Genomic DNA, 25,637 nt, shown 5'->3' on the forward strand with positions numbered 1-25,637 from the left:
GATCTGCACAGATGGGATGGGGGCTGCTGTGTATTTAATAAGGGTTCCAGAAGAAAGAGTAGAGAAGGCAGTAGAACAAATACTATTTCCATGAGCTGAAGAGTATCTCCATCAACTGCCAAGCCAGGAATACATTTACTGTAATTTCTGAAATCCAAAGACTGGATCCTACAATGTTCCAATGAAGAAAAAAGTTGCCTACCAAGGAATGAGAGTCAGACTTGTAGTGGACTTGGCCCTTATAACTATGAATGATAAAGTCAAAGGAGCAATGTCATAAAGTTCTGAGGGAAAAGGGTTTTCAACATGGTCAGGGGGTTCTCCACATCTGAAGGTAAAATAGCCATTCTCAAGAAATCAGAAGGTATAAACTAATACAACTGTTCAGAAAAAAAAAATAAAAAGATTCAACAACAAAAAAATGAATCTTTAAAAGAGATGACATGAAGTAAGGTCCAAATAATTTCCCATTTTCCCCCCACTTTAAATGTCAAATGGCAAAGGAAATAAACAACTTTGGAGTAAAGACTACTCAGGGTTTTGTGGACAAATAGCTTAGGTTCTGAATGCTGAGCTCAAATGAAGCTTTCTCCATTTTACCTTGACGTGCCTTCTTCCTTCACAACATCCTTTCAAGAATATTCTTTCACACCAAGATGGAAGGAAACTTCTATCTACTTCGCCCACTTTAATGTATCTGAATCCATTTTTGAGGGAGTTAAGGGAGAATTATCAAGAGTGGTGCATGACTGCTGGTCTTCACTGTGCTCTTCCCAACCACGACAAGCCACTGACACATGTATGACACACTTACCCGGAACCATGGTGCACCACCACAGCAGCAAGGTCGTACAGGCAGTGCTCTGGGCCACTGTTCTCAGGCTACGGAACAAGGGAGAAGACGTCCCAGGACTCAGTTAGGAGCAGTGGTCAATGACACCCTATCTCCTACGTCAATGTGAAGATTTGATTTTACTGAAGAGCCATTTTTCCACCATCTAACAAAGGTATCTGATCTTACCTCTAGCAAGTAGCATTTCATGTCCAGGCCTCTCAGGGGAAATTCTACATAGGTATCAACTTTGTTTCTTAAATATGCAGTCCAATGAAACCGTTTCAAATGTAAGCATAGCACCTGGATGAGAGACACATCAGACAAAAATTATAAACAATTTACATTTCAATAAAATTGACTTGGTACTAATATCTCAATAACGTATTTATAATAATGTCTCAATACAGTTTTTCTTCTTCCACATACTTTATTGTGATGTTGAGATTTATAATACACATGTGAAACTAACATTACACGGTATGTTCATGAACTGAAATTAAAACTATATATAATATTTACAAATAAGTAGGTCTTTATCCCCTTTCCTTACAGAGCTCCTAAACCCTTAGAAATTCCTAAGTGATAGCCATAAAGGTATCTTTGTTATGTTAATGAGGTGACTTTCTGACTGCACCTAAGGATGGGGCTGGTTGCCAGGGGACCCAACCACGTGATCAGAGGGTTAGACCTTTGTTTCCCCCCACACAACTCCAGAGAAGGGAAAGGGGCTAGAAATTGAACAACCGCCAAGAGCCAGTGAGTTAATCAGCCATGCCTATGTAATGAAGCCTCCATAAAATCCAAAAGGAGGAGTTTGGAGAGCTTCCAGATGGGAAACCAGAACAGTTCAAAGTGCCTGTGCCAGGCCCCAAACCCCACAGGGACAGAAGCTCCTCTGTTCACCGCTCTGCCCTGTGTATCTCCTCATACATCTCTGTAGTTTGTTGGTCAGAAGCACAAAGTAGCAAGCTGGACTCGTGACTTCTGAAGCTGAGGCAGCCTGTGGGACTGAGACCCGAACCCTAAATCAGACTGCCATCTCCGGGGAGGTTGTGTCAGAGTTGCCCTGGGTTGTAGGACACCCAGGTGGTTGCTTAGTGGTGGTGTGCTGGGAAACACCCCTCTGCACACTACATTAGTTCTGCATTCTCAAAGGGTTTATTTACCTTCACTGACAATTCTAGAGACCAATACAGAACAGATCTTACAGGCTAAAGTCATAAAAACGATTTCTTCTCATCGTAAACATCTTTCCCTCAAAATTGCATTATTATTTGAAACTCAATGCTTACCTTGGGTAGTTTCTGAATCCAAAACTTTTTAGTGGACTTTTGTTTCTTTTTGCATTTGTGGCACATATATAACTCTGTCTCATCAAGTTCTTCTAAGTCGGTAAAACTGCGAAGACAATCTAAAACCAAATTGATTTTGGCAGCATTAAAACAGGATGCTTTCTAAAGAGGCAGTATGCTGTAGAAAACAGACTGTCCACTTTGAGCTGGACAACTGTGGCTCAAATCTCAGTGTTATTTAACTCTGTGACCTTGGAAAAGTCAGCCTTTCTCAGTTGCAAAACGGAGACCAAAAAAAACAAACAAACAAAAAACCTACTTTGAAGCACTGTTGTGAGGAAAATAATGTGTGTCAAGTGCCTGGCATCATGTCTAACATCTGGTAATGATCAGTTAATGACAGGAGGTTATCACTGGGTTTGGTGCTATTAATGAAGAATCAGTCTGGATACTTTGGCTAAAGATGGGTTCTTTAATGAAATCAAGGTTTGAGCAGCAATTTCTCTCAATATCTTACATTCTAGAGGACAAGGCCCCAAGTTGCTAAAAAAAAAAAAAAAAAAGATTTAGATCAAACATTTTCACGGTCATAACTTACTAAAAAATAAACACAGATTATAGGAGGCAACTTTACCAACCTTCTAGTGAATCCTCTAGTGAATCCTTTGTTCTAGGCTCTACTCAATCCCCTGAATAAACCAGAGATAAATTTTTTAAAAGGTTTTATTGTGTAATCTTGGATTTGGTAAACTGCACCCCAAGCCAAATCCAGCCACCTGGTTTTGTAAATAAAGTTTTCTTGGGACACAGACACGCTCACTCATTTATATATCATCTGTGGCTCCTTTTACACAACAGCAGAGTCGAGTAGTTGGGACGTAGGCCTTACGTGTAATAGTAATGGCTTAAGTATTTACTATCTGGCCCTTTACAGAAAACATTTGCCAACTCCTGTTGCAATCAGTATGTATTGTTCTGTAGCGAAATAATATTATTCCCTTTAGAGAAGAATATGAATGCCTATGTACCCAGCACTCAAGGAAAGAAATAGACTGTCTCCAGTCCTTGAGGAGCCGTACTTTATGCGAATGGTATCCCCTAGAGTTGTACAGTGAGCAACCTAAGCGGTCAGGTGTGAGAGCCCTGTTAAGAGTTGCCTGTATCTTCCCAGAAACAGACCCTATCTTTCCTCCTAGAAATAAACATTATCCTGAATTTTTAACTCCCTTTTTGCTTGCCTTTATAGACCATATATATCCATGTATGCACCTTTAAACAATAAAATGTTTAGTTTGAAAAGTTGGGTAGCAAGGACTAAACTTAGCTATATAAGGAAAAGCAACACTGTCTCTGTAATTGAGTTTTCAGGTTGTAAGTCCCCCTTGGCTTCCGTGAGAGTTTAAGAATGAGCCTGGTGGCACAGGCCAATGTGGGGCAAAACAGACCATGCGGGTTTTTTTTTTTTTTGAGGTAAAATTAGCACATATTAATTTCAGCCATACAACATAATGATTCAATATTTGTATCATGACATGATCACCACAGTAAGTCTGGTAAATATCCATCACCGTACCTAGGTAAAAATTTGTTTCCTGCAATGAGAAGTTTTGATTTATTCTCTTAGCAACTTTTCAGTATACAATACAGTATAAACTACAGTCACCATGCTATATTACTGTATCCCCATGACTTATTTATAACTGTAAGTTTCTACTTTTCGACTCTTTTACACATTTTGCCCACCTACCATCCCTCACCTCTGTTAACTACCAATTTGTTTTCTATATCTATGAGCCTGGTTTGGGGGCTTTTTAGATTCCCCATATAAATGAGATCATATGGTATCTGTCTTTCTCTCATTTTAACTTAAGCAATAATGCCCTCAAGTTCCATCCGTGTTGTTATAGATGGCAAGATTTCATTCTTTATGGCTGAGTAATGTTCCATTGTATAAATATATTGTCTTTAGGGATCCCTGGGTGGCTCAGCGGTTTAGTGCCTGCCTTTGGCCCAGGACATGATCCTGGAGTCCCGGGATCAAGTCCCACATCGGGCTCCCTGCATGGAGCCTGCTTCTCCCTCTGTGTCCCTGCCTCTCTCTCTCTCTCTCTCTCTCTCTCTCTCTCTCTCTGTGTGTGTGTGTGTCTCAATGAATAAATAAAATCTTTAAAAAAAATAAGTATATTGTCTTTATCCATTCAATAGCTGCTTCTTTATCTTGATTATTGTAAATAATACTGCAGTGAACATAGGGATCATATATCTTTTCAAGTTATCATTTTCATTTTCTTTGGAAAAATACCCAGAAGTGGAATTGCTGCATCATATGGTAGTTCCACTTGAATTTCTGAAGAACTTCCATACTGTTTTCCATAGTGGCTGCACCAATTTACATTCTGACCAACTGTGCATGAGGGTTCCATTTTCTCTACATCCTCGTTAACACTTACTATTTCTTATATTTTTGGTAGTAGACATTGTAACAGTTGTGAAATGACAGCTCACTGTGGTTTTGATTTGCATTTCCCTGATAAGTGATGTACAGAATCTTTTCATGTACCTGTTGGCTGTCTGCATGTCATCTTTGGGAAAATGTCTATTAGGATCTCCCCTTTTTTCCCCCCTTGATTTTAAATTGAACCAGTCGTCGTTTTGTTTTGGCTATTGAGCTGTATGAGTTCTTTATATATTCTGGATATTAATCCCGTAACAAATAATATTTGCAAATATCTTCTCCCATTCAGAAGGTTGCCTTCTCACTTTATTTCCTTTGCTGACAGAAGCTTTTTGAAGTAATCTCTCATATTTAATTTTGCTATTGTTGCCTTTGCTTTTGGACACAGATTCAAAAAGTCATTGCTAAGATCTATGTCAAGGAGTTGACTATGTTTTCTTCTAGGACTTTCTTGGTTTCAGGTCCTAGGTTCCAGTCTTCAATCCATTTTGAGTTAATTTTTGTGTAGGGTGAAAGAAAGAAGTAGTCCACTTTCACTCATTTGCATGAGGCTGTCCAGTTTTCCCAACATTATTGAAGAGACTATATTCTCCTCCTGCATATTCTTGGCTCCCTTGTTATAAATAGACCATGTATGTATGGGCTTATTTCTGGGATCTCTGTTCTGTTCCACTGATGTCTGTTTCTAAGCCAAATATATTTTGACTATTAGCCTTTGTAATTTAGTTTAAAATCAAGATGTGTGAAGCCTCTGGCTTTGTTCTTTTTCTCAAGATTTCTTTGCCTATTGGGATCTTCTGTGTTTCCATACAAATCTTATGATTAATTGTTCTACTTCTATGAAAAATATCAATGGAATTTTGATATATATTGCACTGCATCTGTAGATTGCTTAGGATAGTGTGAATAACATTAATTCTTCCAATCCATGAGCACAGTATATCTTTGCATTTATTTGTGTCATCTCTAATTTCTTGCTTCATTGTCTTCTAGTTTTCATTGTGTAGGTCCTTTACCTCAGTTAAATTTATTCCTAGGGATGCAATTTTTGATGCAATTGTAAAAGGGATTATTTTCATTTGATAGTTCATTATTAGTGTATAAAAATGCAATAGATTCTTGTATATTGATTTTTATCCTGCAACTTGACTGAACGTATTTTTTGGTTGAATATTAAGGGTTTCTATATATAATATAATGTCATCTGTAAACAGTGACAGTTTTATTCTTCCTTTCCAATTTGGATGCCTTTTTTTCCCTTTGCCTAATTGCTCTAGTGGAAATTTTCAATACCTTATTGAATAAAAGTGATGAAAGTGGGCATCCCTGTTTTATTCCTTCTCTCTGAGGAAAAAGCTTTTAGCTTTTCACCACTGAGTATAATGTTAACTGTAGGCTTGTCATGTATGGCCTTTACTATGTCGAGGAAAGGACTCTCTATACCCGCTTTAAGAGTTTTTATCAGGGCAGCCCGGGTGGTTCAGCGGTTTAGCAGGACCACCTTCAGCCTAGGGCCTGATCCTGGAGACCTGGGATCGAGTCCCATGTAGGGCTCCCTGCATGGGGCCTGCTTCTCCCTCCGCCTGTGTCTCTGCCTCTGTCTCTCATGAATAAATAAATAAAATCTTCAAAAAAAAAAGTTTTTATCATAAATGGGTGTTGGGGCACCTGGGTGGCTTAGTGAGTTAAGCCTCCAACTCTTGATTGTGGCTGAGGTCATGATCTCAGGGGCATGAGATTGAGCCCCATGTCATGTTGTGTACTGGGTGCGGAGCCTGCTTTAGATTCTCTCTTTCCCTTTGCTCCTCCCCCCACCCCTACCCATGCTGTCTCAAAATAATGTGTATTGAATTTTGTCACAAGTTTTTTATGCATCTACTGAGATAATCATAATTTTTATTGTTGATTTTGTTGATGTGGTGTATAACATTGATTTGTAGATGTTGAACCATCCCTGCATCCCTGGAGTAAGTCATATTTGATTATGGCGCATGATCCTTTAATGTACACTTGATCCTTGAACAACATGGGGGTTTCAGGGCACCATCCCCCTGTGCTGTTGAAAATACCTGTGTACCTTTTGACTCCCTCAAAATTTAACTACTGTTAGCCTACTATTGACCAGAACCCTCCTGATAAATCAGTTAACACACATTTTGTATATTGTATGCATTATATACTGTACTCCTATAGTAAAGTAAGACAGAGAAAAGAAAAATGTTATTAAAAAATCACAAGGAAGGGGCACCCAGCTGGCTCAGTATAAGGTTAAGTGTCTGACCCTTGGTTTCAGTTCAGGTCATGATCTCAGGGTCATGGGAATGAGCCCTGCATTGGGCTCTGTGCTCAGTTTGGAGGCTACTTGAGATTGTTTCTCTTTCCCTCCCCTCACTTGCACACTCACTCTAAAATAAAATCTTGAAAAAAGAATCACAAGGGAGAGAAAATATATTTATAATACTGTACTGTATTAAAACATTTCACATAAAAGAGGACCTGTGTAGTTCAAACCCATGTTGTTGAACGATCAATAATGTTGAATTCCGTTTGTTAATATTTTGTTGAGGATTTTTGCATCTATGTTAATCAGGAATGTGAAGCTGTAATTTCCTTTTGTTATGGTCCCCTTGCCTAGTCTGGTATCGGGGCAATTGTAAAATGAGCTTAGAAGTGTTCTGGGATGCCTGGGTGGCTCAGCAGTTAAGCGGCTGCTTTTGGCTCAGCGCGTGATCCTGGAGTCCCGGGATTAAGTCCCATATTGGGCTCCCTGCATGGAGCCTGCTTCTCCCTCTGCCTCTGTCTGCCTCTCTCTCATGAATACATAAAATCTTTAAAAAAAAAAAAAAGTGTTCTTTCCTCTTCTGTTTTTTGGAAGAATCTGAGAAGGATGGTATGAATTCTTTGCATGTTCAGTAGAATTCATTACTGAAGTTATACAGTCCCAGACTTGTGTTTTTGGAAGATTCTCAATTACTGATTAAATCTCCTTGCAATCATCTGTTCATATTTTCTGTTTCTTTATAATTCAGTCTTAATAGGTTGTATGTTTCTAGGAATTTATCCATTTCTTCTAGGTCGTCCAGTTTCTTGGTGTGTAATTGTTCATAGTAGTCTCTTATGATCTTTTTATTTCTGTGTTATCAGCTGTAGTGTCTTTGCTTTCCTTTCTGATTTGAGTCCTGTGTGTTTCAATAAGTGTCTAGCTCAAGGTTATCAATTTTATCTTTTCAAAGAACCAGCTATTTCATTGATCTTTTCTATGGTCTTTTTAGTCTCATTTATTTACACTCAATCTTTATTTCCTTCCTTCTACTAACTTTAGGCTTTGTTCTTTTTCTTATTCCTTAAGGTGTAAAGTTAAGTTGTTTATTCGAGACTTTCTTTGTTTCTCAAAGTACTTACTTATTCCTATGAACATCCCTCCTAGAACTGCTTTTGCTGTATACCTCAAGTTTTGGTACACTGTGTTTCCAGTTGCATTTTCACAAGGCATTTTTAAAATTTCTCTTTTGATTTCTTCTTTGACCCACTGGTTGTTCAGGAGCACATCATTTAATCTCCACATTATTTGTGGATGTTCTACTTTTATTCTCTTAGTTGATGTCTACTTTTCTTCTTAGTTGATGTTCATACCACTGTGGTCAGAAAAAATGCTTGATATTTCAGTCTTCTTAAATGTATTTAGACTTCTTTTGTGGCCCTGAAGAATGTTCCGTGTGCACTTGAGAAGAATGTACATTCTTTTGCTTTTGGATGAAACATGCTGTGTATATCTGTTAAGTCCATCTTCTCTAATGTGTCATTTAAGGTCATGTTTCCTTACTGATTTTCTGTCTGGATGATCTATTCACGGATATACGTGGAGTTATTAAAATCCACCTGTAACTGTAATATAATGTTATTACAGTGTTATTGACTATATTCCCTATGCCTTATTTTCCATCTCCGTGATTTACCTTGTAACAGGAAGTTTTTGTCTCTTAATCTCTTTTATCTGTTTCACCCATCTTCCCATGCCCCTCCCCTATGGTAATCACCTGTTTAATCTCCATATTTAAGTGTCTTGTTTTTTAGATTCTACTTATATGTAAAATCATATAGTGTTTTTCTCTGATTTCACTTAGCATAACAGTAAGTCCATCCATGGTGTCTCAAATGCCAAGATCTCATTCTTTTTTATAGCTGAGTAACATACATTGTATATATCTAACCCCACCTACTTTATCCTTTCATCTATTGATGGATATTTGGGTTGCTTCCATATCCTGGCTATTATAAATAATGCTGCAATAAACATAGGGGTGCATATATCTTTCGAATCAGTGTTTTCATTTTCTTTGGGTAAATACCCAGTAGTGGAATTACTACTGGATATTAATACTGAATATTAATTAATACTGGATCATATGGTATTTCTTCTTTTAATTTTTTTGAGGAATCTCCATACTGTTTACCAAAGTAGTTGCACCAATTTACATTCCCACCTGCAGTGCACTAGGATTCCCTTTGCTCCACATCCTTGCCAACACTTGATGTTTCTTGTCTGATACTAAGCCATTCTGACAGGTGTAAAGCGGTATTTCATTTGGTTTTGATTCGCATTTCCCTGATGTGATGTTGAGCATCTTTTCATGTCTAGCCATCGGTATGTCGTCTGTGAAAAAATGTCTATTCAAGTCTTCTGCCTTTTAATCAGATTTTTTTGGGATCAAGTTGTATGCGTTTTTTATATATTTTGGATATTAACCCCTTATGGCATGTATCATTCGCAAATACTTCCTCTCATTCATTGGGCTGCCTTCTTGTTTTGTGGATGGTTTCCTTTGCTGTACAAAAATAGCGTTTTTTATTGGTGCAGTCCTAAAAGTATGTTTTTGCCTTTGCTTTCCTTGCCCGAGGAACCTATCCATAAATATGTTGCTAAGGGCAATGTCCAAGAGATTACTGCCTATATTTTCTTTCAGGAGTTTTATGGTTTCAGGTCTCACATTTAGATTTTTAAAATATTTTGAGTTTGTTTTTGTGTATGGTGTAAGAAAGTGGTCCAGTTTCATTTTTTTGCAAGTCCAATTTTCCCAACACCATTTATTTTTTTCTCAGTGTGTATTCTTGCCTCCTTTGTTGTTGATTAGGTGTGGATTTATTTCTGGGCTCTCTATCCTGTTCCATTGACCTGTATGTCTATTTTTGTGCCAATACCACACCATACTAGCTTTGTACTGTATCTTAAAATCTGGGATTGTGATACCTCTGCTTTGTTCTTTTCTCATGATTGCTTTGGCAGTCTTTTTGTGCTTTCATACACATTTTAGGATTGTTCTACTTCTGTGGAAAATATCATGGTTATTTTGATAGGGATTAAATCTGTAAATTGCTTTGGGTAGCATGGACATTTTGACAATATTCTTCCAACCTATGAGCATGGTATATCTTTCCATTTCTTTGGTCAATGTCTTAAAATTGTTATAGTATAGATCTTTTACCCCTTTGGTTAAATTTATTCCTCAGCATTTTATTCTTTTTGCTGCATCAATAAATGAAATTTTCTTTCTGCCACTTCATTATTAGTTTTTGGGCAACGTCTTTAGGGTTTTCTTAGATGCTGTTGTATCATCTACAAATAGTGACAGTTTTATTTCTTCCTTACCAATTTAGATGCTTTTTTTTTTCTTGTCTGATTGCTGCAGTTAGGACTTCCAGTGCTATGGTTGAATAAAAATGGTGAGTGGATGTCTTTGTCTTGTTCTGATATTAGAGGAAAGGTGCTCAGTTTTTCACTATTGAGTTTGATGTTAGCTGTGGGTTTGTATCATAAATAGATGCTGTATTTTGTTAATTCTTTTTCTTCATCTATTGAGATGATTATATGGTTTTTATCCTTTCTCTTGTTAATGTGACAGATATATCACATTGATTGATTTGTGAACAGCAAACTACCTTTGCAACTCTGGAATAAATCCTACTTAATTGTGATTTTTTTATGTGAGTGACTTAAAATATACTGTTGAATTTGGTTTGCTACTACTTTGTTGAGTATTTTTGCATCTATGTTCATCAGAGGTACGGGCCTATAGTTAGTTTTTGTTTTTTTGTAGTGTCTTTGGTTTTGTTATCAGGGTAATGCTGGCCTTATAGAATGAATTTGGAAAATTTCCTCTCTATTCTGTTTTTTGAGATAGTTTGAGAAAAACAGGTATTAACTTTTCTTTACATGTTTGATAGAATTCACCTGTGAACTCATCCAGTCATGGACTTTCGTTGTTAGTTTTTTTATTACTGATTCAATTTCATTAATAGTAATTGATCTGTTCGAATTTTCTATTTCTTCCTGCTTCAGTTTTGGAAGATTGTATGTTTCCAAAATTTTATCCCTTTTTCCTAGGTTCTTCAATTTGTCGCATATATTTTTTCTTAATAGTTTCTTATAATCCTTTGTATTTCTGTGGTGTCCGTTATTTCTCCTTCATTTCTGATTTTTACTGGAGTCCTCTTTTTCTTGATGCATCTGGCTAAAGGTTTATCAGTTTTATCTTTTCAAAGAACTGGCTCTTAGCTTCATTAATCTTTTTTAAAATTTTCTATTTTTAAAAAATTTCCTTCTACTAGTTTAGTTTTGAGCTTCATTTGTTCTTTAGGTATAAAGTTAGGTTGAGATTTGTTTCTTGAAGTATGCCTGTATCATTACTAACTTCTTAGAGCTGCTTTTGCTGCATCCCAAAGATTTTGGATTTTTTATTTTCACGTGTCTCCTTGTATTTTTTTTTTTATTTCTTCTTTGATTTCTTCATTGACCAAATGGTTGATTGGTGGCATGTTGTTTCCGCCTTCATCTGTTTGTGTTTTTTCCAGACTTTTTCTTGTAAAGAATTTGTAGTTTCATTGTGTGCAGGAAAAATACTTGATATGATTTTTTTAAAAGATTTTATTTACTTATGAGAGACACAGGGAGAGAAGCAGAGACACAGGCAGAGGGAGAAGCAGGCTCCATGCAGGGAGCCCAACATGGGACCTGATCCTGGCCTGAAAGGGGTGCTAAACCACTGAGCCACCCGGGCTGCACTTGATATGATTTTAATAGACTTGTTTTGTAGCCTAACATGACCTATCCTGGAGAATGTTCCATGTGTACTTGAAAAGAATATGTATTCTGCTGTTTTCTTGGGTGGGCTGTTCTGTATATATGTTAGGTCCACCTGGTCCAATGTGTCATTGGAAGCCATTGTTTCTTTACTGATTTTGTCGGACTTATGCACTGATTTAAGTGGGCTGTCAAAGTCCCTTACTATTATTGTATTACTGTCAATTTCTCCTTTAATGTCTTTTAATATTTGCTTTATGTATTTAGATGCTATTTGGATGCACAGATATTTACAACTATTCTATCCTCTTGTAGCACTGGATCCCTTTATGTAGTGCCCTTCTTCATCTCCTGCTACAGTCATTCATTCATTCATTCATTCGAGACAGAGAGAGACACAGACACAGGCAGAAGCACTCAACCACTAAGCCACCCAGCATCCCTACAGTCTGTCTTTTAAAGTCTGGTTTGTCTGATAGAAATATTGCTACCTTGGTTTTGTTTGTTTTGGGGGTTATTTTTGCTTCCACTTGTATGTTTTTGCAAACCTTCACTTTCAGTCTATATGTGCCTTTAGGTCTGAAGTGAATCTCCTGGAGGCAGCATATATATATTTTTAAAAAAATCCATTCCATCACCCTGTATCTTTTGATTGGAACATTTAGTCTATTTACATTTAAAGTAAGCATATATTTACTGCCATTTTGTTAACTGTTTTCTGGTTGTTTTTGAAGTCCTGTGTTCCTTTCTTATTGTCTTGCTCTCTTCCCTTATAGCTTGATGGCTTTCTTTAGTGTTATGCTTGGATTCCTGTTTTTATTGTTTTATTTGTGGCTGCCACTGGGTTCACATACAACATCTTGTGTTTATTAGCAGTTTATATTAAGTTGATGGTCTCTTAAGTTCAAAGACATTCTAAAAGCACTACTTTCTACTCCTCATTTTATATCATATTTTGCATCTTTTAATTTTATCCCAACAAATTTTTGTAGATAAAATTTTGCTATTTTTGCATTTTAACTTCCATTAGTGATTAATCTACTACCCTTATATTTGCTTTTACCTTTGAAACTTTTTTCATAATTTTCTTCTAGTTATGGCCTTTTCTTTCCATTTAAAGAATTCCCTTTAACATTTCTTATAAGGCTGGTTTCATAGTGATGAACTCCTTTAGTTTTGTCTGGGAAGCTCTTTTTCTCTTCTATTTTGAATGATTACCTTGCTGAGTTGAGTATTCTTGGTTTGTATGGTTTTTTTCCTTTCAGCACTTTGAATATATCTTGCCATTTCCTTCTGCCCTAATGTTTCTGCTGAGAGATCACTTGATAGCCTTATAGGGTTTCCCTTTTATATAACCGTATATTGTTTTCCATTTCTACTTTTAAAATTCTCTATCATTATTTTGCCATTTTAATTATTATGTGTCTTGGTGTGGACAAACTTGATTCATCTTGTTAGGAGTTCTCTGCTTCCTGGCCCTGGATGTCTGATCTCTTCCCATATTAGGGAAGTTTTTAGCTTTCTTTCAAATAAGTTTCCTGCTTTCTTCTCTCACTCTTCTCCCTCTGAGATCCCTATAATGTGAATGTTGGTATGCTTGAGGTCACTGAGGCCCCTTAACCTAACCTCATTATTTTTCTTTCTTCTTCCCTATTTAGGTTGGTTGCTTTCCACTACCCTGTCTTCCAGATAACTGATCTGTTCTTCTGGATCCTCTAATCTGCTGCTGATTTCCTCTAGTGGTTTTCTTGTTTTGTTTTGTTTGTTTGTTTGTTTTTAAGATTTTATTTATTTATTTATTTATTTTGAGAGCGAGCAAGTATGAGCATGAGCAAGGGGAAGGGGGAGAGGGAGGAGGGAGAAACAAACTCTTTGCTGAGCAGAGAGCCCAATATGGGCTCGATCCCAGGACCCTGAGATCATGACCTGAGCCGAAGGCAGATGCTTAACTGACTGAGCCACCCAGGCACCCTCTAGTATTCATTTCAGTTATTGAATTCTTCAGCTCTGACTGGTTTTTATATTTTCTATTTTTAGGTTCTCACTGAGTTCATCCACTCTTTTCTCAAGTCCAGTGAGTATCTTTATGACCATTACTTTCAATTCCTTATTAGGTACACTACTTATTATCATTCTGTTAAGCTCTTTTACTGTGATTTTTGTCTTATTCTCCCATTTGGGACATAATGCTCTCTCTACTCATGTTCTGTAACTCTATGTTAGGTCCTAGTAGGCTACATCTCCTGCTCTTGAAAGTGGTGGACTTGTACAGAAGAGGTCTCTGGTGCTCTGCGGCACAGCATACATCTCAGGTCACCAGAACCAGGCACTCCAGGTGAGCCCTCTATATGGGCCACATGTGACTTACTGTTGTGGGTAAGCTGCGACTATCTTCAGCCTAGGGAGCCACAATGATCCACTTTGCTTGCTGTGGGTGCACTGCTCAGAGTTTGATCCCCATGCCATTAACATGCCTGTCTGAGGCTGCCCTGGGCTCATTGTAGGGTAAAATCCACATTCAGCCTGCCTGCTTGCAATTAGTCTCTCTGTTACAGCTGTGGGGGCACAGAAGGGCATGTTTTGCTCCATGCCTTTTTGAGAGGCTTAATCTCAAAGTGTGACCAAGTAGTCCCAAACAGACTTACGGATAAGATAATGCAGTTCTCTCTTTTTCATGTGAGGCCATGTGATAAACCAAAATACAACAGAAGATATATGAAAAGCTCATTAGACAATTCATAACCAAGCCATACAAGCTGAACCTGTTTTTTTCACACATTCTATTTAAAAAGAATCAGCAAGAATTCAAGAATTCTTTGCATCAGCAAGAATACAAATTGAACTTTTCAAAGCTCATATGTGGAAGTGAATCACATGGCCAGTGAACAGTCTACTAGCTACCCAGCATTCATATCTCAGCAAAGCTTTGTTGTTCTCCACTTACCTTCACACCTCCCATCTGAGGAAGCTGCTTAAACTTTTTTCATTTGTACTTTATTGCATTTCATGAGGAAAAAAAAAAAAGCCATGATGGTTTTTGAAACTCCTAAGATTCTCAAAGGTTTCAGGGCATATATTTCACAAGTGTCAGTCTGCCACATTATATAAACTGTTTAATACATCCCTATGGAGAGCAGGGAATAAAACTGGTTTGTTGATGTTATTAGATCCCCTTTATGCACTATGTAAGTTCAAATTTAGCAAAGCAGCAATTGGGAAGTATGTATAAGTTAATCCACATTTTGTTTTACTCCCCCAAAGCAAATATATAATTATAAAGCTGATACAAGAGGTTAACAAATTCAGACAGAGCAGGAAAAAGGAAGTCACAGTTCACTTTCTTCTGGAATCCCTACTCCTAAAAAATCACTGTGAACAGACATAATATGCTTGCTACCCAAGACTTTTAATGCACATATGAATGTTCATTTTATACAAATGGTCATTCTACAGACATATTTCCATATATAGTGTTTTACTCCACAGTATTTTAGTGGCTATCTTTCTGTGGCCTGCCTATTGATCAACTTCATATTTCTTAATTATTACACAGTATTTATTAAACCAGCACCCTACTAGTGGCCATATAAATTGTTTCTGATTTCTGCAATAACAAAAAATGCTTTAATGAACATCTTTTACAGGTGTTAATGTCCACATTCAAAAGTAAAATTACTGTCTTAGGAAATGCTCTTTAAAAGTGGTAATCAGGGATCCCTGGGTGGCGCAGCGGTTTGGCGCCTGCCTTTGGCCCAGGGCGTGATCCTGGAGACCCGGGATCGAATCCCACGTCGGGCTCCCGGTGCATGGAGCCTGCTTCTCCCTCTGCCTGTGTCTCTGCCTCTCTCTCTGTGTGTGACTATCATAAATAAATAAAAATTAAAAAAAATTAAAAAAAAAAAGAGACCCAGGATCGAATCCCACATTGGGCTCCCGGTGCATGGAGCCTGCTTCTCCCTCTGCCTGTGTCTCTGCCTCAATCTCTCTCTCTCTCTGACTATCATAAATAAATAAATTAATTAATTTTTAAAAATTTTTTAAAAAATAAAAGTGGTAATCATCCAAAAAAATAAAAATAAAATAAAAAGTGGTAATCACGGTCTTCCCAAACTACCAATTTATACTAACACCCATATGTGAGAGTATCCATTCTCCAAAACCTTTACCAAGAATGGATATTACCTATCTTTGTCATTTTGACCAATTCTACTTTACCAAGTACTCTTTTTCATATGTTCTCTCCTTTTCTACTTTAAGGTATCTTTCACCATCATGCAGTTAAATTTATGAATGTTTTCCTTTCCACGTTCTGGTCTTGGTGAAAGATTGTCCCTACAAGATCAAAAATATGTTTGCCTATGGTGTCTGATGGTTTTATTTTCATATTAAATCTTAAAATTCAAATACTGTTTTCCCAAGTTTTCATTTTTACTATATTTTTCTTTGCTCTATAATAACTTCCCAGTTACAAGTTTCTGCACTGGTACCTGCTAAGTCAGTATATATATATATATATATATATATAGGTCACACATCCTACCTCATCTCTATCCTGCCTTCTCATCTTCATTTAAAAAACTTTTTAAGCTTCCCTTAAGAGGTACCTAGGTGTCTCAGTCTGTTAAATGTGTGCCTTCTGCTCAGGTCATGGATCCCAGGGTCCTGGGATAGAGACCCACGGTGGTCTGCCTTGGGAAGTCTGTGCTTTTCCCTCTTCTTCTGCCCCTCCCTCTGCTTATGCTCTCTCTTGCTCTCTCAAATAAAATCTTAAAATAAATAATAATTTCCTTCTGCTTACATAAAAGGAACTTTTGAGCAAATCAGAATAAATTTAGGGAGTAGTTTGGCAGAAAATGTACATCTCTACCACATTGGTCTTCCCACCTAAGTATATGGCATGGCTGTTTATTCAGGCTTTTTATCTATTCTTACATAAAGTTTTATAATTTTCTTCATATAGGTTTATATGTTAATAAATTTATTCTTAAGATTTTATTGCTATTGTGAATAGGACTTTTGCTATGTGTATTAAAGCAACTGGGTTTTTTTTTTTTATTTGTTTGTTTTGTTTTTGCCTACTTTTTTTTTGTTTTGTTTTTGCCTACTTTTTATTTGGCTGCCTTACTAAACTTTTTAGTTCCAGGTTTAGAACTTATCAAAATAATACCTGTACTTAATTTTTTTTTAATCAAGAGCTTTTAGAAAAGCAGGTCTCCTGCCCAAGGCTGTTCTCTCTCTCTCAGCAGCAGGTCTCCTGCCTGCTTCCACACTGTAATGGAAAATCATTAGTGCTTCACTGTTTAACTGTTATGATCACTGATAGCTTTTGTGAGATAATCTTCATCAAGTTAACATTTCTATTCTTAGCTTAATAAGAGTTAATAAAGAGGTTTTTTCCTTCTTCTTTTAATCCATAATGGATTTGAAATTTTATCAAAAGTTATTTGTTTTGGCATTTTTATCTTCTTCCATTATATTTCCTATAACATCTGCAGGGGCCTGGGGCAGGCTGCCCCAATATGGGCCAATTTGACACGAACATTATTTTGAGTTAAATCAAATAAAACCCAGCAGATTCAGGAAAAGTTCTTTACTTCCTCCTCAACTGCCTGCTTATACCCGGAAGAGATTTCTCTTTACCTAAGAAACTACTCTGCCTAAATAACAGGACAATGTTTTCCAAGCATCTCCTCTCACCTTCCTGCTAATGGTCCTTTCTCCCCTTTGTACCCTCAGGCCCTACCCTTCTCCTTAGCTCAGAGAAGCCTTGGGTTGCTGGTCTCCGGTATTTCATGTCTGTGTGAATTCCTTGTATATACAAAACTAAATCTGATTTTTTTCCTGTTAATCTATCTTGAATCAATTTGGTTCTTCATCCAGCAAGAAGGACCTTGAAGGGCAGAGGAAATGTTCCTCTTCAACAGCTGACATAGTCAGCAGGATACTTTAACTTGCTGGACATGACTGCAACTGAGGCCCTACAGCCAGCAGAAGGTAAGATTTCTTATCCTGTCAACCTCCCAGAATCCGCAGAGTCCAACAGAGTAAGAGTGGTGAGAAGTCCTTTTCTCTCTGCTACATTTAGATTAGAAGGAGAAAATATTTGTGGAACCTAGTTCCTAGTTATTAAATTGCTTACTTAAATGGTCTCTGGTTAAATTTGGTAGAGTACTCCTTTGGTTACTGATTAATTTCCTCTCAGAGATAGTCTTTGGGGTTTTTGTTTTTGCCTGTTTTAAGTCATTTCTCATATGAACTAATTGCACATAAGGTAAAGACTGTTGCTAAGGAATATCTTGGGAGCTAAAGCCCCCAAATTGGTGGACACAGATCAAACACTTAAAAGCTATTATAGTTCTCATCCCGTCAAGCAGACCCTCATGATAGAATAAGTTGGTCACGAAACAGGTTAGATTGACCCCTAGGTCACCTACTAACCTCTAGCAAACTTCTTTGCAACAAGGTACATTGTAAAACAACACAGTCCCCAATCCTGCAGCATATCCCTGCTAGGTATTAATGTGGCTCTAAGAAACGCACGGCTTAGCCAAGGCTGTTAGAACAAGAAGAAAGGAAAAAAATCTCTTACATGCACGCTGTGTCCTAAGAGTTTGGCTTTGTGACCAATGAGGATATTCTCTGGTTTTCACCATCCAGAGGGTGCACTTACCAAGGTGCAGCTTCATTGCCAGGTGAATAGACCATGGATCTACCTCTCCCTCTGGCCATGCCAGCTCTCAGGGGTGTGCCTCTTGAGAGGCCCCAGCCCTTTCAAATTTTTGTCATCTCAACCTCTATCACCTGTTATTGCTGGGAATCCCAATTCAGTAGCAACTGCCCTGTGTCACAGGTTAACTGGTCTGTGGCTGGAGGAATCTTGTGTTTTCATGGGAGACCAGAGGCCCTATTTCACCATCCTTACTGCCTATGCAATGAAGGCCTTTGCTTTCTTAGACTAATTTTGGGAGCAAACTTTTAGATCATGGGGGCCATTATCTGTGCCCCCTTTGGGGATCAGGCTCCTTGCTCAGTAGGGAGCCTGCTTCTCCCTCTGCCTGCCACTCCCCCTACTTGTGTGTGCTCATGCTGTCAAATAGATAAAATCTTTTTTTCAAAAATTGCTTACATTGAAAAGAAAAACATCCTGTATAGAGCACTCTCCATTGTCTTATAATGGCAAGCCTTAGAGACTCCCTTGCCAAGATGAACAGAAATTAGGCCTAACACTTAAGCAAAATTCCCTTAAAATCTAGCCTCATCTGCTTGTTTTAACTTCCCTTTCCTTACAAGATTTATAGGGAGCCAAATCTCCATGTTCAGACTATATAAGTTGTTCACATAAAAGCTGAAAGCCAGAAAATGAATTTAACAAAAGCACCTGAAATTGGCAATAAGGTTCCTTTTGCTCCTACCTTTCTAGGGCTCTGTAGGAGGCTCTGCCAGCTTCAGACATTCCTATGCAATGTATATTGCAGACATATCCTAGCCACCCCCTCCTCCACTGAAAGAGACGATCTTTTAAATTATGAAGTCCTTTTAACCCCTATTTTGAAAATATGCTACCAAATTTAGAAATGAGAAGGATTAATGATTATTCACTACCTCCTCTTCACAGAGAAACACCACAGAGAAAACAGACCAAAACATTTCCTAGGCACTCCCACAAATGATCTGTGAAAGGCCAACACTCAGGGGCTAATAGAAGCCAAAGTCGAATTATGTATGCTGCAAGAAAGCTTTTGTTAAAATGCTTTATGCAGGCTTTACAAAGATATAAGTCTTTTTGATTCCCATTTTAGTTAAATATCCCTGATATATATTTTTTAAAAGTTTAAAAAGGCAGGTCAGTCCCTTGATATTCTGGCTTTATCCAGTTCTTTGGAAAATAGAAACAACTGCCTTACAAATCTGTACAGAACCAGAAATGCAACTCTAGAAACAAGTCAAAGCCCGTCTATCTTTACCAATCCCTAAACCTCACCTATTCCCCTCAAAATGTGCATAGCTATTATAAAGGATCAAGATATTGGAACAATATTTTAATTGCTCTAAAACTCTAAAAAAAAAATTTTTTTTTGGCATCCTTTCTCAGTTCCTTGAAATTATAAATCTTACCATGTCTTTAAAATGTAAATACAGCCCACAATCACCTGAGACTAAAGAAAAAATCGGGGAAAGAAGCCTTTCTAAAATAGCTCTTGTGGCCAGACTCCTGCACCTCTGGTAATAGGCAGATAGGCTCCAGATTCCACCTTGCAGAAAACTTGGGATTCTTTCTCTATTCCTTTGTGATGTTAGTTTCTATTCCCATCTACTCTAGGACCTAAGAGCCATTCTTTGAAATACAAACTTTAGAAAAGAGGTATTTGGAAATTGGGCCTTTAATGGAAATTGGGCCTTTAATTTCCTCTCCACAAATATTAGTAAAAACAAAAATAATAATTTTGTTAGCATCTTGTCTGTATATCCATATATGTTGTAAATGTAAGATATTTTCTTTACCTCCAATTGATCAATAAAAATAATTTGTAAAAGAGCTCTTTTTAGTCGAAGTCAAGTGCGTTTAAGTTTTGGGAATTCCAAAATTCAGAAAGATAGAAACTAACACAAATGTTTTCCAAATTTACATGATCTGGGAAAATATTCAGTATTAAAGCTAATTTTAGGTTGTTGGTTTAATTTAAAAAACGTTTCTTTAGAAAAAAAAAAACAACAACGTATCTTTAGGGCAGCCTGGGTGGCTCAGCAGTTTAAGCGTCTGCCTTCCACCCAGGGTGTGAACCTGGAGTCCCAGGATCGAGTCCCATGTCAGACTCACTGCATGGAGCCTGCTCCTCCTTCTGCCTGTGTCTCTGCCTCTGTGTGTATGTGTGTGTGTGTGTGTGTGTGTGTGTGTGTGTGTGTGTCTGTCTGTCTATCATGAATAAATAAATAAAATCTTAAAAAAAAGTATCTTTAGAATTATGAGCACTAAATACATGACTATCATTCTACCTGTGTTTACTGCAAGTCAAACAAGTTCATCTCTGGAAATTTATGATAAAAAAATTTAGAATGATGATTAATTTTTTTCTCTAATAATGCTTCATGAAGTTTTGTGGGTAATCTAAACATAAGAACAAGTAAATTATTTTTTTTATATATATTTTTTATTATTTATTTATGATAGTCACAGAGAGAGAGAGGGAGGCAGAGACACAGGCAGAGGGAGAAGCAGGCTCCATGCACTGGGAGCCCGATGTGGGATTCGATCCCGGGTCTCCAGGATCGCGCCCTGGGCCAAAGGCAGGCGCTAAACCGCTGTGCCACCCAGGGATCCCCAGAACAAGTAAATTAAACAGCTGTAAATAAGATAAAAAGGTCTGTAGGCTGGAATGTTTGGGTGGCTCAGTCGTTTAAGTGTCAAGTCTTGATTTTAACTCAAGTCATTGTCTCAGGTTGGACTCTGCTGGATGTGGAGCCTACTTAAGATTCTCTCTCTCCCTCTGCCTCCCCCCCCCCCAAGAAAAAGATCTATAGCTAAACTTATAAATAGCTTTTTAAAAAAGTTTTTACTAAGGTAAATGATGAGCTAAATTTATTGAATATCTAAGTCATTTCTAGATCATTTACTTGTCTTACTACAGAGAAACTAAAGGTAAATATAGGTCTGTTAGTAAACCTAGTTTGTGCTTTATTGAAAAACTGTACTATGAAAAAGCACATTTTTAGGAATTATGAAATGTGGGTGCCTGGGTGCTCAGTGGTTGAGTGTCTGCCTTTGGCTCAGGGTGTGATCCTGGGGTCCTGGGATCAAGTCCCACATCAGGCTCCCCTTAGGGAGCCTGCTTCTCCCTCTACTATGTCTCTGCCTCTCTCTATGTCTCTAATGAATACATAAAATCCTTAAAAAATTATAAAATGTATTCACAAATATGCTATTCTAAAGAATACTGGTATAACAGTTAACAATTGCTTACTAGTTAGTTTTTACTAGAAATTAAGGTTTCTAAGAGTTAAGAATTCTAACAGATGTAATTAAGACTACTAGAAATAATAAGGGAAACAATTCCAGGGCAGCCCCGGTGGCGCAGCGGTTTGGCGCCGCCTGCAGCCTGGGGTGTGATCCTGCAGACCCGGGATCGAGTCCCACATTGGGCTCCCTGCGTGGAGCCTGCTTCTCCCTCTGTCTGTGTCTCTGCCCCTCTCTCTCTGTGTCTATGAATAAATAAATAAAATCTTTAAAAAAAAATTCCATATGCAAGGAAAGAAAGATGTGTTTTCGGTAAAAAAAGGTATGTGGAATGGGAATACATTTTTTGTTAAGGGAAAAGAAATTTTGTCCTAAAGTGAAACTGGTTTTTTAAAGAGGAGACAACTTAAAACAAGAGCTGAATGTGAAAAAGAAAGTTCCACAAGTTTTCTGGGAAAGGGATCTTTAGAAAGGGATTTCATGTGTGATCAATATTGGCTAAGATTAAGATACATTTAGTAAGTTTTAATATCGACAATACACTGCAAAATTAAACTTTTTGTTGTTGAATGGACAAACTGCAGATCTACTCTTAATATAAAACTGTAAACAAATGTTTACATTTGTTATCTGCCCACCCAAAAAAATGTTATCTGCCTAGAAATCAAGGATTCTGTGTTTTACCAAAATAATTTCCTGTTTACCAAGTCTTTGATTCTTTAAGAAAACTGAGTCTTGGGGATCCCTGGGCAGCTCAGTGGTTTAGCGCCTGCCTTTGGCCCAGGGCGCAATCCTGGAGTCCCAAGATTGAGTCTCGCGTCGGGCTCCTGGCATGGAGCCTGCTTCTCCCTCCTCCTGTGTCTCTGCCTCTCTCTCTCTCTATGTCTATCATAAATAATAAATAAATAAATATTTTTTAAAAAAGAAAAAAACTGAGTCTTAATATTAAAAAAGCTAAATTTTGCTTGCAACTATGTAAGGTTTTATATTTTTGTTTTTTTCCCTTTGAAATCTTTTATTGTCACTTTAGTTAGATAATAAAAGATCACTTCATAATGATCTGTGATCCTATTAATCAAACATTCAAACCTTTTAATGTTTTTGACATACTTCCCAAAATCAAATCCTAATATGAAATCTTTTGACCACAATCTGAAGTGTTCCAGATAGTAGGTCCTAGAATATTTCAAAGTTTTTGTGAGAAATTAAATTAGGCTCATTTGCTATGTTAAATTCTGTGGGAAGCATTATCAAGTAAGTGATACTAAACCCTTTTAGATTATATTTATGTAGATAAGTGTTCTAAATTTTTTTTTAATTTTTTTTTTATTTACTTATGATAGTCATAGAGAGAGAGATAGAGAGGCAGAGACATAGGCAGAGGGAGAAGCAGGCTCCATGCACCGGGAGCCCGACGTGGGATTCGATCCTGGGTCTCCAGGATCGTGCCCTGGGCCAAAGGCAGGCGCTAAACCGCTGCGCCACCCAGGGATCCCTAGATAAGTGTTCTAAAATTATATAAAACTCCTAGAAACCTGATGTCCCAGTAGTTACATGTTGGGCATCACAGATACAACCAAATTTCCTTGTCAACTACATCGTAATGAACTCTAATATAGTTGCCATTTCACTCTGATGGTATTGCAAATGTGCTTTATCTTCAGCGAGACTCATAAAAAGAACTCTCAGTTCAGGTTTCTGATAACCTTAAGATCATGAAACTGAACTGAATTCTTACCATAAAACTGGTAAGAATTTCTGAATTAGCAGAAAAACTAGATTCAAGCAAAACAAGAATAACATGGAACTGAAACAACGAAAAAGGATAATTGTAATTTTTACGACTTTTTAGAACATTCCTGACTTTCTAAAATGCTTTGTTTTTCCAAATTTGAAATTTTTTCTCTTAAGCTAATTGACTTAGAGCAATTTAACAGAATATATTTTTGTGAACAAATTGAAAAATTTATCTTTTCCCTACCCACACTCTCCAGAATTCAGAAACTCTCAGTAAGTATTCTTTATATCTTTATGGCAATATATTTGCATAGGTTCAGCACAATTCTGTTCTCCTTGTAACAGGACACAATTGAAAACACTGGTTATATAACCAAGGCTTTGACTGGAATGTCATATTTGAAAGAGACCTGCATAAACTCAGATATGACCAGACAGCTTTAAGAAACGAGGTTGACTTTAAGAAGACAATAAAGCCCCTGAGAAATAGGAGTCTGATACCCTGCTTACAGAGTTCCCAGCTGCCTTACCAAGTGAGTACAGGTTGTTAATTTCTGGCAAGTACAGGAACCTCAGGATACTTTGGCGAACTCAAGAAGAAAGGAATTCACCCAAACCTACAGGTATTGCAGCAGAAGTTCTAATGGGAAGTGTTTGGCTTGGTTTCTGGCCTGTAAAACATCAATCTAGAAAAAGTTCCAGCAGGTTTTGAAGAATCACCTCATTTTGCAAACAAATTAGTGACATTTTTAATTTTTCTTCCAACCTTTGAGAACTAAAACTGCCCTTTTCCTGAAGCCCTACAAACTAAATTTATGTAAACTTCAGAGAAATCACAACAGCTCATCTTCATGCCTGCTGCTCTGTGAGCCACTCAAAAAGATCACCAGAGACAGCTGAACTACAAACCAGGAAAATCTATCCGATTACCACTGCACTGAAGATGGTGCAAGCTTGACAGTTAGAAATCTACTACCTCAGGCAGCCCCGGTGGCCCAGCCATTTAGTGCCGCCTTCAGTCCAGGGTATGATCCTGGAGACCTGGGATCGAGTCCCACATTGGGCTCCCTGCATGGAGCCTGCTCCTCCCTCTGCCTGTGTCTCTGCCTCTCTCTCTGTATCTCTCATGAATAAATAAAATCTTAAAAAATTAAAATTAAAATTAAAAAAAAGAAATCTACTACCTCAAAATTCAGAAACCAGTTTATAATTTGATCCAATCATTAACCACTGTTTTCTGTTTCCAGAGAAATGCCCCTTATTTCAATACCTGATTGCTTCGACCTTAGGCCTAACTCTTGAGAACACCCCTACATTACTGCCTCCTGAAATGAGTTTAACTGAACTGACTTATTGTCAGTACTGGTTCAGTAAGACTGAACAATCGGTCAGCTCAATGCTAATGTGTGAAATTTCAGGATAAAGTTTCACCAGGGAAAACTGCAGGGGCCCAGGGCAGGCCACCTGAAGACAGGCCAGTGGCATGAACATTATTTCTTGTTAAAAGCAAACAAAGGGGCAGCCCGGGTGGCTCAGCGGTTTAGCGCCGCCTTCAGCCCAGGGCGTGATCCCTCGAGACCGGGGATCGAGTCCCACGTCGGGCTCCCTACATGGAGCCTGCTTCTCCCTCTGCCTGTGTCTCTGCCTCTCTCTCTCTCCCTGTGTCTCTAATGAATAAATAAACAAAATCTTTAAAAAACTGGTCAAAATTTTAAAATATACATATATAAAATAATATATAAAAAATATATATATAATATAATATATATTTAAAATTATATAAATATTAAATATAAATAATTATATTTTAAATATATAAATATAAATATATATAATGATATATATATATATATATATATATATATAAAATTTTAAAAATTAAAGCAAACAAAACCCAGCAGATTCAGAAAAGCTCTTTACCTTCTCCTCAAATGCCTAAATTTACATTGGAAGGGCGAGCCTGTACCAAGAAGAGATTTCTCTTTACCAAAGAAACTTACTTGCCTAAGAGGACAATTTTTATTTTCCAGACATTTCCTTTCACCTTCCTGCTAACACAGTCCTTCTCCCCTTCATATCCTGACTCCTACCTCCTAGCCTTAGCTCAGAGAAGCCTCATGTTGCTGGTCTTCAGAATTTCAAGTCTGTGTGGATTCCCCATACATGCGAAATTAAATCTGATACTCTCCTGCTAATCTCTCTCATGTCAACTTGGTCCTTAGTCCAGCTAGAAGGACTTCAATGGCCAGAGAATATTCTTCCTTCCCTATATATCAGTCCTATGTTGC

The 25,637-nt window shown here is 37.5% G+C and overlaps 1 protein-coding gene and 1 long non-coding RNA gene across 7 annotated transcripts in view; one reads left to right on the plus strand and one right to left on the minus strand.

The window, feature by feature from the left end:
* Positions 1 to 24,985, plus strand: part of LOC121481782 — a 36,761-nt gene extending 11,776 nt beyond the window's left edge. The window contains exons 2-5 of the long non-coding RNA XR_005985412.1: positions 13,698 to 13,734; positions 13,884 to 13,995; positions 17,541 to 17,654; positions 23,695 to 24,985. This is a non-coding gene — a long non-coding RNA (uncharacterized LOC121481782). The remainder of the gene's footprint in view (positions 1 to 13,697; positions 13,735 to 13,883; positions 13,996 to 17,540; positions 17,655 to 23,694) is intronic.
* The window catches only part of USP3 (ubiquitin specific peptidase 3), a 110,891-nt gene that overhangs the window by 4,937 nt on the left and 80,317 nt on the right, over positions 1 to 25,637 (minus strand). For all 6 annotated transcript variants that reach the window (XM_041739258.1, XM_041739259.1, XM_041739262.1 and 3 more), the window contains 3 exons: positions 2,128 to 2,246; positions 1,022 to 1,135; positions 815 to 882 (listed from right to left, as the gene is read on the minus strand). In XM_041739258.1, coding sequence (XP_041595192.1) covers positions 815 to 882; positions 1,022 to 1,135; positions 2,128 to 2,246 — 301 coding nt within the window. The remainder of the gene's footprint in view (positions 1 to 814; positions 883 to 1,021; positions 1,136 to 2,127; positions 2,247 to 25,637) is intronic.

This window comes from Vulpes lagopus, chromosome 2 (genome assembly GCF_018345385.1).
Source record: "Vulpes lagopus strain Blue_001 chromosome 2, ASM1834538v1, whole genome shotgun sequence".
NCBI lineage: Eukaryota > Metazoa > Chordata > Mammalia > Carnivora > Canidae > Vulpes > Vulpes lagopus.